We start from the raw sequence: 20,348 nt of genomic DNA, 5'->3' as shown, positions 1-20,348 counted from the left end.
GTTTATTGGACCTTTCCAAGTGCTACTAGCAACAAGGACTGCAGTTCGGTTGGAGGGTCGCAAACACTGGGTGCATGCCACCCACACCAAGAAGGTTCCAATACCTTTACCATCAGATTCTTGGGTGAAAACTGGAATCGCTGCAACGGAAACCGAGAAACCAGCAAAATTTGTGCCGTTTAGTGATGCTCAAGCTGTAAAAAACACTACATCACAGTCAGAAGCATTTGTTGAGTCATCAGCATTGAAAAAGTCAAGACCTGAACTGTCATCAGAGCGAGCGAACACTGTTTCACAAGCTGACCAATTATTTGAAGATCAGACTCGTTCCGGGAGAAGCCGATATTTTCTTCGTTCCCATAATAAGGACAAATGAAATTTCTTTTTTTATTTTTTGAAGGCTGCAAAGTCTTGCATTACCTTCTTTCTGCTTTTACAGACATTATGAACAATTGCACCCTCTGCTATTTTTGAAATTCTGTTTCATGTGTGTTTTTCTTTTCCACAGCTAGGAGATTGTTATTAAAATCAAATGTTTGATTAAAGAAAACCTTTTCATCCAGGTTAGCCGTAAGGCCGTGCGGGTACTTCCTTCTGTTTAGCAGGTTTCTGACACTAGGTCGATAACTTTTGTCGATTTCTGGGAACTCCTGGAAATTGATAATCGCTACTCAGATCGAAGTGCGTCAAGAATGTCACGGACAGTTGTTAGGGGATGGAGTTCTCTAAGCTGTCGGAAGTAGAGAAAATGTTAGCGTCAAGATCCAGGTTTCGTCAGATCGTTCAAACTAAACGTTTTCTGTTTCAGCTGTTCCTATTATTCCTGACTGTTTCCATGTTACTAGTGGGTGGAGTATATTTTGGGATACAATTACTATTGCCTTCAGTTTCACCTACTTCCTCTCCTGGACCCAAATCTATTTCTACCGTTTCTCCACATTCCTTTCATCCTCTACCCCAACATGAGCAAATCAGACGTGCGGAATTCATGAACAACTCTTTTGTGCAACTCCTCCATCAACATCAGTTGGTCGTGAATACTACTAACTGTTGGGTGTGCGGGTTAATGCCACATACCATGGATAAGGGTATTCCGTATCTGGTTCTTCCTTACAGTCCCCAAGGGTCAGCTCGAGCATTCCAAACTATGTTCCGTAGTGCACTAGATTCCTACCCCAATCGAGAGCCGCGCTCCCCCCACTGGGGTCCTGGCCCGTACCACAAGTCTCTGGCGATAGCTATTGCTGATTTAGATAGAGATATTTTTGACGCATCGCTTATCCCAGAGGAGGAGGTGCGAGCATACAAGGATCTGAGTGAGGCTGAGTATAGTATATCAGTGGGTGAACGACAGCTTAAGAGTTCGTCTCCAATCTGGGTCGTACCTCATTTAGGCCACTTCTGTCTGCAAGGTCGAGGTCGTAGTCCGCGAGCTCAGTTTGGGAAGAGTGCATGTGCTGAGACGTACGTGTTACCGATGCTCTCTTCCCCTGTTCTCCTGACTGCCAAGGGTACCTATTTTGTGTGTTATGATCGCGCATACACATGGTTGCCCCATGACTTCTCGGGCACCTGTTATATTGCGAATCTCCTGCCACCGACCTTTACGGTTGCCTCAGACTATCACAAGACTAGAGTTGTGAGAGGTGTTGTTAGTGAAGAGGACACGGATGGTCAAGAAGCAGGAGACTTCTTTAAGGGTTTCCTATCGTTTTGGGGACCTATGGTCAATAGTAGGAACCTGAGACAGTTAACCCGAGTAGTAGAAGCGACTGCTAACATAACTGCAAGTGCCCTTGGTAACCTGACAGCGGAGCTTCAGGCGGATAGACTTATGACGTTACAGAACCGTATGGTTCTAGACGTTGTTCTAGCAGATAGAGGTGGTGTGTGCAAGGTGATCCATTCGAGCTGCTGTATTTTCATACCTGATAACGCTCCAACCGTATATCAAGCCATCTCGAAGTTGCATAAAATCTCCGAGTCCATACACGTGGACGAAGGTGGTTGGACGCTTCTAGGATGGTTTTGGGGCCTGATGTCGACTTGGGGTTGGAAGATTCTGATGATCATCGGAGTTGTTGTGATGTTCCTATTTACGTGTTGTCTTTGTGTGCAGTGTGGTCCTGCCTTATGTGTCCTCTGTGCTACAACGTGTATAAGGCGGCCATCTGTTACCAAGGAGACATTGATGGATAGGATAATGTTCCAGCAACAACTGAATGATCTGATGAATATCGAGATTGATTCTGATATCGACTAGTGCTTGCCTACATGAGGGCAAAAGGAGCGTCTGAGGTTCCGTGAGAATCAAGGCGATGTTTTCGACTCGTTCGAATATGGACGAGTTTGGTATCAATGGACCGCAAATGGCGAGTTTAGTAGGTGTACGCGTTTTCGCTGCACTACCATGTACCATCCGCCTTATTCGTGGGTTTCTTCATTTGAACCCACGGGTTCCATTTTAGATACGGCATCCATTTTGTTTCTTGCCCTCAAGTAGCCAGCGAACGGACACTGTCCGCTTCGTGACCCTGGGATTCCCAAGCTCCTGCGGAAGACATGCATCCCTTTGAGGGTGACTTTATGACGAGGGGGATGACACAGCAAAGGCAGATGATTCCGCTCGAAGCGCATCTTGCCGGCTGGTCTGATGTTTCAGTCGTGCATGCATATGGCACGAATCCTTTGATCCTACAATCTTGTTTCCGATACTGTCCCCACACCCTCTTTTAATCTGTTGGACTGCCTTCCTTGCACCTGTTTCTGTCTTTTTCTCTTTGCTCATTTTTACAGCCTAATGGAATGTACTACTAATGAAATGATGTGCTTTTACTGTTGGGAACCGGCAATGTTACTGTAATTATGTTCTGGGTTTCTGAAACATGAAAGCGACCCTTTGGTCATTTACTGTGGGAACTGAGTCATAATCTTTTGTTCACATGTTCTGCAATGTCAGAAAGATGTATAAAAGGAGTGACCCACTTAGTGGAAGTTGAAGCAGTCTCCTTGAACCTACACGTGTTGTACTTCTTGTGACTTCTGTATTCCCTGCAGTAAATAAAACTCGATCTTTGACGCCGAAGGAAGTGTCCCGTGTCTCTGTAAATTGTGCGCCGAACAGGTAACTCACGAAGGTTTTAGGTGTTGCTCCCTGGCACCGCTGGGCCTTAATTTAGCCCAGTCCTTCAGTTGGCGCCCGACACGTGGGGCGACATCAGCGGTACCGGTCCGAAGCCTGACGATCGTGAGGAACTTCGTGTGAAATCTCTGAGGGAAGGTGCACCCCGCTTCATCGATCCTGTTGTCGAAATAAGTGGCCCGAAGACTTTTCCCGCGAAGATTCTTGCCTCCTGGCGGCTGCGACGGACTGATGCCCTGACTGTCGACCTGGTTCGGTGCCTGGCGTAGACCTTTGTACAGCGAGACGATAGACGGGCCTTCCTGGTGACGCCATTGTTCTTTCAGTTAAGTATTTGTGGGTCGCTCCCAGTCCTTAGTTGTGGGATCCTTTACGGGACTTTTTGCTTTGTTGTCGAAACTTGGTTGTTTGCATGGTTCCATTGCATTTGTGGTTCTTAGTGTTTAGTTCTTAGTTGTTGGGTCTCCTTTGACGATTGCAATTGCCAAAACCGAGGGTCTTGCATTTTTGCGAGGACGTCGTAATTCGATAAACCCTTGAAGTTTGTAAGACAGTTAGTGTGCACGATGCCTGGCCATAGTTCTTTGTTTGGTTTCTTTATATGCCGCGGTTCGGATTCCCGACTAGAGGATTCATGTCCGATACCTCCAGTTGGAACTCCAATTTATGAGCTCTATAGCCGTCACGGAGTAGGTCCTATTATATATAATGATCTTTGGACCCGCTATACTAAAAATGATGGTGTCCTTAGTTGGCCACCTCATGGAAGCTTCGAAACTGCAATTTTGGATAATCTGGAAGCTAAATTGTTCAAAAAGAAAGCTAGGCCGGCCATGTTTGATTCCTTTCGGTTATGGCGGAAAGAGGCCAAGCAGAAAGAAATCAAACAGATTAAGAAAAATAAGAGGGAAGGTATCATTACGGTAATGAGAAATGCAGAGCAGTTTCAGCGAGACAAAGAAGAGAAAGAAAAAGAGGTCTTTGCTAGATTGCATCATATGGCGGTGGATAAATGTTATCCGGTTTTACCGTCTAGTTCTGATAAGAAGGGAGAGGAATCGACGGAGGATCCTTTATTGTCCTACTTAATGAAATCACCACCTCTGTATGCACAGGATACTACAGTCCCTGTGGTTCCTCCTGTCCCTCAACCTGTTGTTCCGGCAGCTGCTGGTCAGCCTGCCGTAGGTCCTGTTCTTCCGAACCCCCTTGTTCCTCAAATTGTCCCGGTTCCCGTACCTGCTCCTATTCCTACTGCTCCTTTACTTGTACCTGCTCAGTCTATTGTTCCTGTTACTTCTACCACCGCTGGGCCTTAATTTAGCCCAGTCCTTCACCCCTTTTTCCTCGATATTCTCCTTGTGTATGGTGTCTTTTTTGTTTTTTCTGACAGAATGATTTCCCCGTTTAGGTGCTATTTTCCTACATGCTCGCATGAATTTAGTAGCCCTAATGGACTGCTGAGGGGTACCTTCAGAGTTCTCACAGGGGTTATCTTCCATCATAATCAAGTTGTCGGGGGCCTCAGTAGATTCGGCATTGATACCGGTATTATCAGTCTCAACTGCTGTTACAGTGTCATTGGTGGTATTCATATCAGCAATATTGGGATCCAGAGACGAAACCAATGGGAGGTCTGGTACAGTACTTTTACCAAGCGATTTCCTTCTATCGCTATTGATTCTGGTAACTACTTTCAGTAAATAGTTATCTGGTAAGGTAGATTGGATAGACATTTTAGGGTAGTTCAAATGTCGCGAACAATTATTAAAACATAAGCAAAGTTACATCCACAAGTTACCACTTGCCCGTACTCACAAGTGAAGCCAAGGGGGGTGGCCCGTCCAGTCCCTAGTCGTCCCCGGATGGCCACAGACGGCCCCGCCCTTGTCCCGGGCTTCTCCCGGTCGCCTCCCGCGCGCGACTCGCGGTGGCGATAGGGATGTCAGCCTTTATCTCGCTCCTCCGGGTGCTCCACTCGCGTCACAGGCGTGCGCTGCCCCTGAGGCTGCTGGGGGCTGTGGTTCTCCCCGCGCTCCGCCGCCGGTAGAGGAGACTGCCGCCGTTCACCTCACGGCCCCTGTCCAGCCCGTTGGCGTGGCAGGTAAGGTTTCTGCTTTCCGGTGTTCCCCCCTGGGCTCCTAGGAGGTCAGCCTTTATCTCGCGCCTCCGGGTGCTCCACTCGCATCACAGGCGCATGCTGCCCCTGAGGCTGCTGGGGGCTGTGGTTCTCCCCGCGCTCCGCCGCCGGTAGAGGAGACTGCCGCCGTTCACCTCAAGGCCCCTGTCCAGCCCATTGGCGTGGCAGGTAAGGTTTCTGCTTTCCGGTGTTCCCCCCTGGGCTCCTGGGAGGTCAGCCTTTATCTCGCGCCTCCGGGCGCTCCACTCGCATCACAGGCGCGCGCTGCCCCTGAGGCTGCTGGGGGCTGTGGTTCTCCCCGCGCTCCGCCGCCGGTAGAGGAGACTGCCGCCGTTCACCTCACGGCCCCTGTCCAGCCCGTTGGCGTGGCAGGTAAGGTTTCTGCTTTCCGGTGTTCCCGGTGTTGAGTCATAAAGAGAAAGTAATTTGCTAGGGTATAGTATATCACTTCATATTTTAGAAATAAAAGCACAGTTTGAAAACATCCAAACTCCCTTTCAAATAAAAATTTCGATTTTTGCATGTTTTTGTTTGTGAACTAAATTAAATTAAATATTTCATAACGTGAGTACTAATTTGCTGTATACTTGTTTCTGTATTTGTGTGCACTATTTCAGGTCCAAGTCATAGAACTTGTTTAGGCAGGGACCCCTGGCTTCCAGTAGTGATTCAGTGGAAGTCCACAGAACCGCTGCAATGTAGTATTACCTTGTATTACAGTAACATATACAGGCCCACATTTTTTTTAACATTTTCACGGGCACTAGTGTGAAGCAACAACAATTTAGCACTGCTCATATAGGCCTTTATTACGATAAGTAAGCAGACGCCATCCTTTGAGCTGCATGCCCCACACACAATTGTAATAACTGTGGGCCTTATGCTGATATTTGTCAGGTTTAGTTGTGGTGTTTCGTAGGTTCTTCTTTGCTAAACGATCTTTCTGTTTTAAGTTATTTACATTGCATGGACAATAGATTTCTCAAATGCTGAATGAAATTGAGATTATGCTATTTAGTTTCCTGTTAGTTTGAGGAACAAACTCCAGTGGCTGGAAGTTTATCAAATGTTTTGTTTACAGATGCACAGATGTTATTTCCACACACCACCAAAGTTGGCCAAAACTATGCCAATGACAAATTGCACAATGTGTAAGAAGGTTTAAAGCACATTTTGACTAAAAGCCTCTCCATACAAGTGGCTGTTTGTCACATGCAATAGCTTTTGGCAGCGATACTGAAACTGTTGTTTTTGGAAGCACCGTAGTGCGTTGCTTCTGAGATACATCCGTTTTCGATTGCGACCTCGGTGTAGTGTATGCATATATCCCACTAAAACCTTTAGGGGCAGATTTATGAGGCCCTTGCGCCACGTTTACGCCGCTGTTGCGTCACGCAAGGCGGCGTAAACGTGGCGCATCCCTACGAACGATTTACAACGTGACGCATCTAGGCAGATGCGTCACGCTGTAAAGCCCTGCGCCGCTTGTGGGCGTTCCGGCGCAGGGTGGGCGTTCCGGGGCAGGTGCGCCTCGCAAAAGTGGCTGAGTGAAATCTATGAGATTTCACTCAGTCACTTTTAAGCCAATGCTGCGTCAAAAGCCTGCGCCTGCTTGAAGCAGGCGTAGGTCTTGACGCAGCATTGTTAAAATGGGGCACCCCCGAGCCTTGCTGGAGCTGCGTCGCGCTTGCGACGCAACTCCAGCAATGCGCCACGTTTCCGGCACAGATGCGTCACGCATCTGTGCCATTTTTGCACCATGGTGCGCCGCATTATAAATGCGGCGCACCATGGCTGGCGGAGCTGTGGCGCACTGTGGCGCATGTTAACTGGCGCATCCCTGGGGATGCGCCAGTTAACATTAATCTGCCCCTTAGTGCCTGTCATTGTTGAATGCATTATGTCATTGCCAAGCAGGGATGTTTTCTTCTAAATGAAATGGTTGTTAACCTAACACTGCACTGATGGGTGCTCTGAGTAACATCTGTAATAAATCTATTAAAATACTCATATTTCCTTTATTCTGTGAAAAAAGTGAAGAACTGAACACTTAGCAAAAATACTCCCATTTTATGGGATTCGTTTTTTTCCTTAAGTTGCATGCATTCCTTTTCTTCCCACTTTTATTGGTATATTTCTAAATTAACATTTTTCCATAAATGAAGGTGCTACCATGGAAGGTGTGGGGATTCAAAAGCAGCCCTGTCTAAAATGCTCAAACCAACACGCACTCTTCATCTCCTCGTGCATTCACTCTCTCTCCCTCCATCTATCCATTCTCTCTCCTTTTCCCATTTCTTCTCACTCTCTGATCACTTTCTCTCTACCTTCCTCCTCCCTCGCGTACCCTATTTCTTGAAGCCTTCCTATGTCTACTCCAACTAATCTCAGGGAGCTGAGGAAAGTGACTAAGGTACCAGAGGTGGGCTGGTGCTTTCAAAACTAGCTTCAAGGGCTCCTGCCCACTGAGGAAATGCCCGGTGGAATAAACGGCACAGTATATTTACACATTTACTCAATAGATGAGACTGTATCTTGGACATTACTGTCCTTACTGTCCCTCTGGGTGAGAAAATATATGCAGGAAGGAAATCAATGTGTTCCTGTCTGTTCTTAATGCCAAAAAAGTAAACTTGGAAGCCTTTAGGTAATTGTTCCGTGCGCTACAGCGATAAAAAATAAAATGGGTAGAGTTCTAACCTGGCCATTGCTGTTTAGTGTGTGTCCCTAGTACTTGCTGCGCTTGTTTCTTTACAAGTCCACTTACATGCCTGCACTCTTGCCCTTGGTGCCTGTAGTGACACCCTCATTTAAGCACCCCTCTCATGAAATATGTTGAGGAACAACCCTTTAGGTTTCTTTATGTAGCAAGCAGATGAGGTGAAGATAGGTAATCATGAATATAGAGGAGAACATCCGTGTGATATATACAGTAGCTAAGGCAGTGAAGGCAATTGTCAGTGAAGTACAAGAAATGAACTACCGCCCCAAGTAATATAAAAAAAAAATGGTGCTGTTGTCTACCACTGTGCCCAGATTCACATCTGAGGAAAATGCCAGAAAGGCAGTAAGGATGATCCAGCCCTGATAAAATTATGTTTTTCTGTAGCGCTTCTAAATTATCTCTCTCTCCTTACTTATCTCCTGACTGTTACCAGCTATTGTTTCAGGATCAAAGTTTTTCCATGAAGAAGCAAAAAAAGCACAGACCATATACAATTTAGGACACTGATGCCTCTTACCTGCTGTCCATTCTTTCATCCACTCTTCATATTAGTCTGCAGTTCCCCCTCTATAACCTCTTCTTAAGCTGAAATCCCAGTGTTGGAGTGTTGCCCACCACAAAGATTGCCTTACTATGGGGCCTCCTTGTTCTTCACTCGTGTCCACCTCAATGCAACTACCAAAGTGTGACTTGAGGCGTTAAGCCACATTCTCTAATAGGCATTGCTATGTTTTGATTTTTTTCTTTTATTTACCCTGACTGAAGATAGCATTTCATGTTTTTCTTTTGTATGCCCCGACAAAAGATTTAGCATGCCAGAACAAATGCTCACTTGTGTGTTTACTGAGATTGCTTGCACATTGAGGAATACTAAAGTGGTATGAGCTACTATACACCTTATTACAACCTTTCTCTCCCAATACTGTGAGGCTTACAAAATGGGATGTAATGTGCTCTTTTCGGGCTGCTCCTGTAAGATTTTGCGAACTGTGTTATGGCACTTCATTATTACCACAACAATATTGTTGTTGTTTTTTTGCATTTTTTGCCTTCTTTTCTTAGTCTTCTCCGCACAAAGACATTGTATTTGACTAAGCGGAAACTTTACCTCTACAGCCCTATTTTGGGTGGGGGAAAATAATTGTTTGTACACAAATTTTCATGGAACATAATTTAACCTCCCCCACTTCAATTTCCAGCGATCTAGGGTGGATAGGACATCAGGTTGCAGAGAATTATTTTCACCACTGTCCCTCAGAGCTGCCCAAACCCTGAGTGGCAGCAGGACAACACAATAGCAATTGCTATTTAATACCTACCTCCCATTTTATTCTACCGGAAGTCCTCCATGAGGCCTTTGCTTTGAGGAATGGGTGTACCCAGCTCGACCTCAAGGAAGTCACAGCTAAATGACAAACTTTTGGCTCTGAACAGAAAACTTCAACTGTTGCTCAGGGCCCATTTTTAATCTTGTTCCCAAGCTTCATACTGGTGATCTTTTATTAAAACAAATTTTAAAAACCCATAGGATATTGCCTTTGCATGTGTAGGTGCATAAGCATCCTTGGGATTGGCCTGCTTTTAGCTACTAACGTGGTCAATTTTAAATATCTTATCAGGCGTAGTGTAAAAGATCTAGAGAAGTGGAGTAATTTATATCTAAATGTCTGGAGCCACAACTTGCCATAACCCGCAATCCCCTACCTGGCTGTGCTCTCTTGGCCGGGCGGGACGCTGCTACCTTCTCCGTTGGTTCCTCACCGCCACCGCTGCCACAGAAGCCCTCAGCGCGGTCGCGGTGCGGCGGAACCACAAGCCCCAAGCTGCCTTGCGGCAGGAAGCCGCAACAGGGATTTTCGCGCCAGGAGGCGCTTGAAATTGGCAACACCCCCGGCGGAGCGGGTGTCTGGAGCCACAACTTACCATAACCCGCAATCCCCTACCTGGCTGTGCTCTCTTGGCCGGGCGGGATGCTGCTACCTTCTCCGTTGGTTCCTCACCGCCACCGCTGCCACAGAAGCCCTCAGCGCGGTCGCGGTGCGGCGGAACCACAAGCCCCAAGCTGCCTTGCGGCAGAAAGCCGCGACAGGGATTTTCGCTCCAGGAGGCGATTGAAATTGGCAACACCCCCCGCATCGCGGGACGCCGGGCAAAGGGCGGGCCCTCTTAGGTCATCAGTGGTCGGGCGGGCCACCCCTCTAAGTTGTTACATAAGGTGAGCGAAACGTTATCTAACATAATGGGGAAACGAAACGCCAGTACAGTGACACAGGCACCCGAGGGATTTACTGCTCTCCCGCCTCCCCTCGAAAGCATGCTGGAAAATGCATTCAACATGGTAACAAATGAAATTGCCAATACTGAGAGGAGAATGTCAATGGGCCTCACAAATATACATTTAGAGTCATCACAAGCAAATATTAATAACGCTTTGCCGCTTTCCCCCGTGGTTACAGTTATAAAACCTACTCCTCCTGTTAATTCGCTGGTACCATTACCTGGGGGAAGCTGCTCTACAATTATTGTTGACTCTCTACCTGACCCTGTTGTACAAACTGCTACTGTCCCCTCGACCTCGAGCAACAAGTCTGGAGGAGAGAAAAGAAAAAGAGGCGCCTCCAAACTAACAGTAAATAAGAGGAAGCAACCCCCTCGCAATAAGAGCCAACCGACCCCACAGAGTATGTGGTCTAGAGGGATCAATCAACATACAGGGGGTGGCACTGATATCAATGGGCCCACGCAACCTGACGATGTGGCTCCCGTTGCATCCCCAAAAATTTTCTTAAAAGAAGGACATAACTCTACATGCACACAGACTGAGTCGCTATTTGAAAGTATGATCCAACCAAAGACTAATGGGAACCTTATTGAGACTATTGTTGATACAATTTTTAAACAAATGGAAAGTCAAATGATCAAACAGTTTAATACTATTTTTAAAAGATTAGATAGACTGGAAAACCTTGTAAAAAAGGAAGATGTAAAAAGGAAAGGGGTGATTAGCCTTGATCTAATGAGGGGAGATCGCCTATTGAAAGATCTGGAGTCTGCTAGTAAGGTTATCTTGGGTGGCGGAACTAACACCATTAGTAGCAGTATACCAACATCTAATGCTGCACTCAGGAGCAACACCGCTGGGAAAACCCAAACTGCCACGAAACCACAGCACACCCCAGTAGTGGCAGCTGGATCTTCCCGTTCCATCAGTCCGGCTAGCGGCACTCCTAAGGGTGGCCCTACCCAAGCCACCACTAATTCAGGAGTGCGAACTAACACCAGTTCAGATCAGGGGCTTGCTGCTACTACTAGAGCCTCAAAACTCCAGGGACCTGCCCTTCCTTTCCCCCTGGACGCATGCCCTTATGTTTTAATTTTAGCAGACGTACCACCACTTAGGGAGGGCCAAGGAGAGTCCTGGGTCCAACTGAATAACAAATGCATTGACTGACTGTGTAGACATAAAGGGGTAGGCCATGATATCTCAAGCGAAATCCTGTCAGCAAGTCGAGTAAGCTGGGTTGGTCCCCTATTTAAGGATAATAACGGTGATTGCATCGTAGTTAATTTTAGGCACCCTGGTACAGCTAAATATATACTTAGCAACAACAATATCTACTCTGGCCCATCTACTGTTATAACCCCTTTATCATTGGGTTACTTTTATAGGCCCCCACAGAGATCATTTAACCAAGCTCCACCACCATTTCCATTATCTAATAGATACAGTGTATTATCTGAGCTGGGCACCTTGGACTGACGACCACCACCCATTCTTCCTGATATAGCAGTTAGCGATCACCTGAACGTAACTGATCCTGTGGAAGAATTGCCAATCTGCCCCAATGTATTGGTACTTAATGGGCCCAGAGCGCCTGTGTTACCATCTAATCATTTAACATCATCCCAGGGCACCATTACTTCCACCTCATCCGATGACCTGACCATTTTGAGTTGGAACATTGGCGGAATAAAAATTAAGGAGGGGATAGATTGGGTTTCTAGCTTTGATGTCCTACTGCTCCAGGAAACCTGGTGTACCACCCCCTTGCTCTTAGAAGGATATAGTTGTTACAACCAAATTTTTCACATTCCGGCCATGGGCCGACCTAGTGGGGGATTATCTATTTGGGTTAAGATTACGGCAGGAGTCAAAACTGAATCACTGGTCACTAATGATAAGAATTTTCAGGCATTGATATACACTAGCAGGATAAAGCTATGCCTAATTAATTTTTATAATAATGATTTCACAACTCATAGCAATGCTAATTTTATAAGATTATTTGATTTTATAGATGAAATTGTTGATGGTCATAAATATGGTAAATTTGATGGTATTTGTATAGGAGGCGATTTTAATGCACACATTCACCCAAGAACCCCTAGCTGCAAAAGAGGAGAAGAATTGCTCAACCATTTAGCCACACGCGACCTAGTTAATGTTATGGAGAAGGCAAACTCGAATGTGAACAGAGGAACTGAGGCCACCTATTTAGGGCGTGGGAGTTTAACTACAATAGATTATGTATTTATATCCTCTTTGTTAGGGGACCTCTTACTAAAGGCCGAGGTTACCAGCGCCTCATACAGTGACCACTACCCGATTTTAATTAGTCTTAGATCTATTAAAAAACAGGGGAACCATAGAGAAATCGGGGCAAAAAATCTGGTGGCTTCCACAGACAAACTTAGGGTGGTCTGGAGGGGGATAGATAATAAGGGGGTTTTAACTCGCATCATTAAAAAGCACCCCTTATTAGTGTCTGTTTGTCTATCCACCGATATTTCTGAACATACCATCATTGAGGCCTTTTCGGGTCTTTGTAAGGCCATTAAAAATGAGATTTCTAAACCAGCCACACCCAGCAACCACATAAATCCAAGGTGGTTCGATACCTCATGTTCCAAAGCAAACCGGGAACTAAGGGCCGCCCTCACGGCAGACCCACGGGACCAGTCTGCGGTGAGGAGACTGCGGTCTAGCTACAAGCGCACTCTAAAAATAAGATCAGAGGAGTTACTAAAAGACCATTGGGAGTCCCTCGTGCGCACAGCGTCGCTGAGAGACGTCACCGGGTTCTGGAGCGAGGTTAAGAACTTGAGATCAATGGGATCAAATATCACCCCTATAAATTGCAATATATCAGGGGATGTGTGGGTGGACCATTTTTCAAAAATCTACGAGGCCCCACTTAACTCCTTGGGTACTGCCTCCCCATTAATTCCACTGAACATCACCATAATGGAGGTGGAAGATGCTATCTCAGAAAGCGCGGGGAATAAAGCTCCAGGGCCCGATGGTTTATCCATCGACCAAATTAAATCAGAACCTGACTTCTGGGCACCGTTATTGTGTAACATCTTCAATAATCTATCACATACCCCAGTCCCAGTATCATGGTCAAATAGCATTATCCTGCCTATTTTTAAAAAAGGCGATAGATTGGACCCTGGCTGCTATCGCCTTATATCTTTTATAGATGATACTTTGAAGATCTTAGGCAGGGTCATCTTTAGCAGGATTAGAACTTGGGCAGAGGATAATGCTATTTTACACCTGTGTCAGTTAGGTTTTAGAAGTAATGTAGGAACCGTAGAGCAATGCCTAAATTTAAATTTATTAATGGCTCAATATACCATCGCCAAAAAATCTCCTATTTATTTAGGTTTTATGGATTTAAGTTCTGCATTCGATTTTGTTAACCGTTCCCGTTTATGGTCAGTTTTGTTGAATTATGGTTTAGATGAGCCCTTGGTATATTTTTTGGCCCACTTACACAGCGATTTGAGAGCACGTGTTCGCTTGAATAATGATGGTGAAGTCTCCAGCGATATTTTAATTGGCAGGGAGGTCAGACAGGGCTGCGTCCTGGCCCCCTTGCTTTTTATCTTGTATATAAATGAATTAAGTAGTTTTGTGTGTAAACTAACAAGTGATGTCCCGCATGTAAATGGCAAACCTCTTCCCGCACTTCTTTATGCGGATGATGCAGTCCTTTTGGGGCACACACCCAATGCACTGCGCACTTTAATATCAGGATTTGTCACGTACATGGCAGATCTTGGCCTTTGCACTAATTTTAATAAATCCTTTATAATGTGTTGTGGCCCCAAAAAACACAAAATTAATCAAATTTTGTCAGGGAATAATGTCTTAAAAAGCACTTGCATTTTTCCATATTTAGGCTTGTTGTTCTCTGACTCTGGATCATGGCAACCTCATGTTGCCCTGGGGAGGAATAAACTGGGCAAAGCCATTAATTCTATAATCTCCCTCCGCCAACCAAAACATGCGGAGGTTATTATACCTTTGCTACAAATCTATAAGACCCAATGTTTACCCACAGGAACCTATGGTGCTGAGGTGTGGGGATACTCGAACTGTACTAACATACAGCTCGAGGAGAACAGATTTTGTAGGAAGGTTTTGGGGGGGTTATTTCTGCCCCAACTTATGTGTGCCATAGGGAACTAAATCTCCTCTACACAGAGGACTTCATAAGAGCTAGACCTGCCCTGTTTTGGCTGAAAATATGGCGGAACTCAGCGGCCTCTTTGACCCGTGATATCATTTTGGATTGTCTAAAAAGTGAGCGGGCCAATCATATACCTTGGCTCAGGGCTGTGGAGAAAAGCCTAGCAAGTGTGGAGCAGGGGCATTTATTTACATCTCCCCAAACCATTGATTGCTCGCACAAGAACTCAGTAAAAAGGGCTTTGTATGACCCTTTACAGAAATGAGAGGGAAAAGAGTGAGTTTGGTAAACCGGCCATTATAAGGTACATACCCCTTTTGGCACCATGTGATAGGCCATATGATACGCCGCAAGGCTACCTGTGTAAAAAGATGGGCAAGTGGAACAGGAGCCTGCTGTTCCAGTTCAGGGATGGGAGCATCAAAAATCTATTATGCTTCCCGATAGGCTTCAACAAAAATTTGGAAAACCTAAGTTGTCCCTGTCACCTAGGCGGGAAACAAAGCTGTTTGCATTTTAAGCTTTTTTGTGGATTTTATGTAAAATACACTAAACATTATTTAATTCCATATTTTCAAAAGAATGCCCTGATGAATTTTAATCTAGCTTTTGGAGATTTACTGACGTTACGCTCTGACTAAGTAATTTTCAGAGTCAGTTGCTTTCTTAAAGCTGCTGTTCGATCACGAGTATCATTGAACATGGCCCGATATGTTTTGCACTATTTCTTGCCTAGTTTGCACACTGCTCATTTGCACTAGTGGTCGCTCTCTTGTACATATCATAGCCACTGATTTCGCATTGTTTTTAATTGATGTGTACTTGATTTTAAGCCTTGTATACCTTCTGAAATCACCATTTTTGCTTGATGTTTGCATTTTATATAATGTACAACGATGGTTAATTATGTCATCTCTTATTGTTTTTTTAATGCCTGTCCTACTGTGTTTTATGGATGATTGTTGTGATTTACATGTACTTTTATGGATGTTTTTAAATCCGAATAAAGATCTTTGACTTGACTTGACTTATATCTAAAATGGAGACAGAAGATACCAAGGAGGTATGCGCTGACTTAAGTTATTTATATTATGAAAATCTGGTCCTACTAAAAAACTATAAGTATATTGCAAGTCGCATGGGCATCATGTTATACTGAATAGAATAAATCCGATGATCCAATATGTATTTAAGGTCTTGGGTTTCTGAAGTGGTTAGCAGTAAATCATTACAATAAAAGGTGATTTTCTGTAAAACAAAAATATATATATTTAGTAAAGAAAGATGATGCGGGTCTGGAAGAGGTGCTAGTATACTTCCTTTAATGATAGGTTGATGTGATCTGAGGTTCTTGTTGAGATGTTCTGTGGTTTGAAGGACGACTATCAGGGATGCCACTTTGGTTTTGACGTTGGAAGTCCCTTGAGTAAAGCATTATCATTTTCCAGATGGAAGTCTTAGATCTTATCATAAACCTCCACTGCCAATTTGATGCCCTACAAAGATAGCATGTCCTTGTTCATCACAGCACTCACAGGCCATCACGCTCTGATTGACCTCTCAGTGCACCTTGTTTGCTTCCGCTTAGGGCAGGAAGGGATATTTCCAATGTGCATGAGAATAAGCAAACTCATTAATACATGCTCCACAGTGTTCATCGCTGTCAGCCAAGACCTTGTTAACCAGCTCTTGAAAAGATACAGCAGCGTTATCCAATCAATGAAATGGTAATGACACTTTCATGGCAGAATACTGACTTACATTGCCATTTTCTGGGAGCAGAGATCATAGATTACTTGGATCACAAGAAAACTGAATTACTGCTTCTAAGTCCAGCAAATCCTACTTAGACATCCAGTTGTGTCTTGAGTAAAACAACTTGGAATCACACCAACTCTCTCTCACCTATCAAAACCGGTAGAATTGTTACATGAACGTCATTTAGGGGTCATCAGGGGGCTCGCCCCTTGTGACCCCTGGCACTGCATGTGCGAATCCTGGACTCAGGGGTAGCGAAATCATTGCCAAAAACATAAGGACGCCTCGTCCTTATGGACGTCGGTTGGGGCTCCAATCTACGCTTTTTTGTCATTTTTTCTTACACTAACAGTGAATAACAGTATCTTATTCACTATAAGTGCAATAAAAAGGGAGTAAAATTAGCTAGAATATAACCTTCCCTGACAGCTGAGGTAAGTAAAAAAAGCTTTCTTTTAAATATATGATGTGTGTAGGGGTGCAGGTGAGAATGTGTTTATATGGGAGAGAGTATGCATGAATGTGTGATTGTGTGTTACTCTATAAGCATATGTGTGTGAGTGAATGTATAGGTCACTTGGGGTGTGATATGTCACTTCCACTACCCCAGGCATTTCGGTGAATTGAAGTTCATAATTGTTACAAACAATACCCTAAAAAATACTTACGCCAATACAACCTCACCCTTACTGATGGGCCAGATTTTTCTGACACATTGTTTTGCCTAAGTTTGAATGGCATATAGTCGTCAAATAGCATTCGAAAGTTTGTCAATATATCTGACACAATTTATGTTAGTAGATGGCAACAGACATATGCAAAAGAGTTCAGGACATGATACCTCAGCAAAGTATGTTTTCTCATAAAGATCAGAAATCCTTTCAATGGGTTCTCTGGACAGTGCTAAAGCAAATATGGCCCAAAAGAACAAACAAACATTTTCATGGATTACAAACGGTGCTCTGTGCCCAATATCACTCTTGGCAAAATCCAAACTACAATACAAGTGGAGGGTGACGTTCTCAGTGCAACCAAGAAGGCCAATATAAACGGTTCCTATCTACACTTACTGCAAGGTGATTAGGGCTACAGGACCATATTCCTGAATGGTTGGATTCCTTCAGATGTGTCTCCAACTCCTCCTGGACAAGACTTAGGGGGGTCTATGACAAAGTGCCCATACAAAAGAGCAAAGAAGCTAAAGCCCACTCCCTCTTGTGATACCTTCTTGTAGGCAAACAAAAAAAGGCATGCGAATAGGATATCCACCTTCCTCAGAGCTATTCAGACAACCCCATATTCATACAATGAAAGGTCTTGTTGAAACTCTCTACAAGCACATTGGTTTGGGGTAAGAAGCAGTGGTGAACTTGTAAGCCACCCCACACTCATCCCACATAGCCTTTAATAATGTAGACATGACAATTGTCTCTGAGATTAGGTCTTTGAAAAAGCCTACTATGCTAAAAATACCAAGCATTGCCCTGGCAACGTGCAGGTACCATCCTCCGAATATTGGTTTCAGGGTACCTAGTAGCATAGTCCACCAGCACCAAGAAGAACCTGTTTCCTGAAGCTATGTTAGGGTTCAGGGGACTGACAATGTCAATTCCTACCCTCTTAAAAGGAGTCCCAACCACAGGTAGTAAAATTATGTGTGGTTTATCCTGCTGTCTTGCCACTTGCTTGGCAGGTGGCGGAAGGGCAACAGAACTCCTTCACTTTTTCATAAATCTGGGGCCAACAAAAGTGTTTGACCAACCTGTGCTTGGTTTTGGTCTGCTCTAAATACACTGCCAAGGGCCTGTCATGAGATTGCTTAATAAGAAGGCCTTGTACATTTGGGGGACCACCAATCTTCTGGTTGCCCGAGGCTTTGGATTCCTAGCCTCACTAGATAAGACACATTCCTCCAAATAGACTCTATGTATTCCACGGATATTTCCTTCCTCCTGGACTTCAGCCTGGAACCTAAGGTGTTCAAGGGTTGGGCATGTTCTCTGTGCTTGACAACATTCCTCCTAGGAGTGTCCTCCTGCCCTTTGCAAGTCACAGAGTTCTGGCAGGTTTCTCAGGGTAGGTTCTTCATCCCCATTAGGCTCCAGATCCACCCTCTGAGGGTCAGATTCTTTCTGTGCTGTAAGAAGTTTTGAAACTGGTTTCCCATGCCTCTTGCCCTTCCTTTGGTTGTGGGTGCTTGGGCCATTGTTCCGGACTCCAGGGTCCCTTAACTTGAATCTTAATTTCCACCTCAGCCCAGGCAAAGGTGTCAAGGTTGTTTCTCAACATACACGTCACTGAAAAGGCAAGGGTCACAGTTACCTTCTTCCGGCCAATAACCTCTCCCCACTCATGACTATTTCCATGGGTTGAAAGTTCATCTTATTGTCAGCCTTGACAGCCTTTTACTCTGGGGGAAAAAAGCCAGCCCACTAACTTGGTTCCGTTAGTCCTGTTGATTATTGGCTATCATCTGTACTTCACTATGCTGGGAGGTCAGGCGGCCAAGGCTACAACACCCTCCCAACCCATGGAGACTAAGGTGGCTTCAGTCCAACCCCTTAGTTTTCTCTGGGCGACCTTTCACCCCGTTTCCTACACTTGCAATCCCTTGGGACTGCTCACCTGTTGGGGGCTTCCTGGAACAGACTGGGTCTCCCTTTTTGTGTCCTGGCATGTGAGAGGCAAGGCACACTCCAACCTTCACTGGATCAAAAGGCTATTTTCCCTGTTACTCTCTCCACTTGGGTTTGGAAAATACACAGGACTATTTCACTTGAGTAGAATTTTGGAACCCTTTTAGGAACACCTTTGTATCCTTGTTGCTCACCTCTTTCCCCTGGGAGGGGCTATACCCCTTTTTTGTCTGGGTCCAATCTGAGGTGGCATTGTGTGCAAAAAAAGGACTGCCTGTGATGCGACCCTGAGATTAAATTAAGCATTCCATCCATCATTTTATTGTATACTTAAGTGTGACATACATCATAGACTTCATATAACATTGTTTATTTTGTCACATAAGGGATTTTCTCCATCTGTATAATCAGTAGGACGGGGTGCGTTTTCTACAAACAAATATTATTATTCCATTTGACATGATACTCACTTCTCAATCTTGAGGTATGAAAATATAAGTTACTATACAAACCAATGACGTGTGGTGTGCAGGGGCAGAGGTGTCAGTGGTGCAGACTGTTAAGTACACAGGGGTGCAGAGGTGGGAGGGGGCCTAATCTGCCCTGCATCAGTTGCAGGCACTTTAGCCGTTGCCCACTCAGAATGGTCAAACTCAGAGCCAGCCTGGTGCTTTATTTTGTGTTTACTCTTAAGGAGGCAGAGACGGGGTATGGGGGAAGTGGGAGATAAGGGAGAAATGGAGGAGAAGAATCGGATTAAAGCACATGAGAGAATGAAAGCTAAAACGGAGAGAAGGAGAGGAAAACATGACAGAATGGGAGAGTGGGTTAAGGATCGGAGCAAAAGAGATACATGTACTAAATACAACACTCGCTCTTTGGAGTTGCATCTTGAAACAGATCTGTTGCCATAGGAACTTCATGGACTGGATTAAATAAATTGTGCCACGTTTTGCTGATATTTTATCACTGCAGAATTGTGCAGGATGGTATTTTGAAAACATTTTGCCCTTATAGGAGTTAATAATCTGCAGGTGGTTGAGGATCAGCGCCCTGACCCAGCCTCTTTGCCCTGGCACGGGGACGTTCGCAAAGGGTTGGCCCATGAATGGAAGGCAATTGTTATCAATATTCACCAGGTGAGGTGTTACCTTTGAAAAAGCTGAGGCACTCGTAACGAGGCTCCATCCTCGAGACTGTAGGCTTGCTATTCTCTTCCTCTGAATCAACAAGGAGATTCTGCTTTTGATTCAGTTTGTTTAACTCGTCTTTACCCCCAGACTTTCTATTTCACGCTGTTTGAATTTTATTAGGCTCCCTTCTCGAGACCTTAAGTGCTGGCTCTACGACGCCCTACGGAAGCTGCAGCACTTGCTCGCATAATGTCTCGTGCCTCCGGAGAGACCCTCCCTTCCTCTAAGACACCGCTGCGTAGATTCATAGCCGTGCGTCGGCGAAATCGGTTCAG

General features: G+C 45.0%; 2 protein-coding genes across 2 annotated transcripts in view; both read left to right on the top strand.

Moving 5' to 3' along the window:
- The window catches only part of DOK6 (docking protein 6), a 1,609,598-nt gene that overhangs the window by 972,598 nt on the left and 616,652 nt on the right, over positions 1–20,348 (top strand). The window lies entirely within an intron of this gene.
- On the top strand, positions 716–2,263 carry LOC147723104 (endogenous retrovirus group PABLB member 1 Env polyprotein-like). The gene has a single exon (XM_086966922.1). It carries the CDS (start codon positions 716–718, stop codon positions 2,261–2,263), a length of 1,548 nt encoding a protein of 515 aa, XP_086823048.1.

Source organism: Lissotriton vulgaris, chromosome 4_1, assembly GCF_964263255.1.
Source record: "Lissotriton vulgaris chromosome 4_1, aLisVul1.2, whole genome shotgun sequence".
Lineage (NCBI taxonomy): Eukaryota > Metazoa > Chordata > Amphibia > Caudata > Salamandridae > Lissotriton > Lissotriton vulgaris.
The sequence above is the reverse complement of the archived record's forward strand: the minus strand, read 5'-3'. Positions and strand labels throughout refer to the sequence as shown.

Bases quoted from the DNA above. Each gene is read 5' to 3' on its own strand.
- LOC147723104 (XM_086966922.1), top strand. From the start codon at position 716: ATGGAGTTCTCTAAGCTGTCGGAAGTAGAGAAAATGTTAGCGTCAAGA.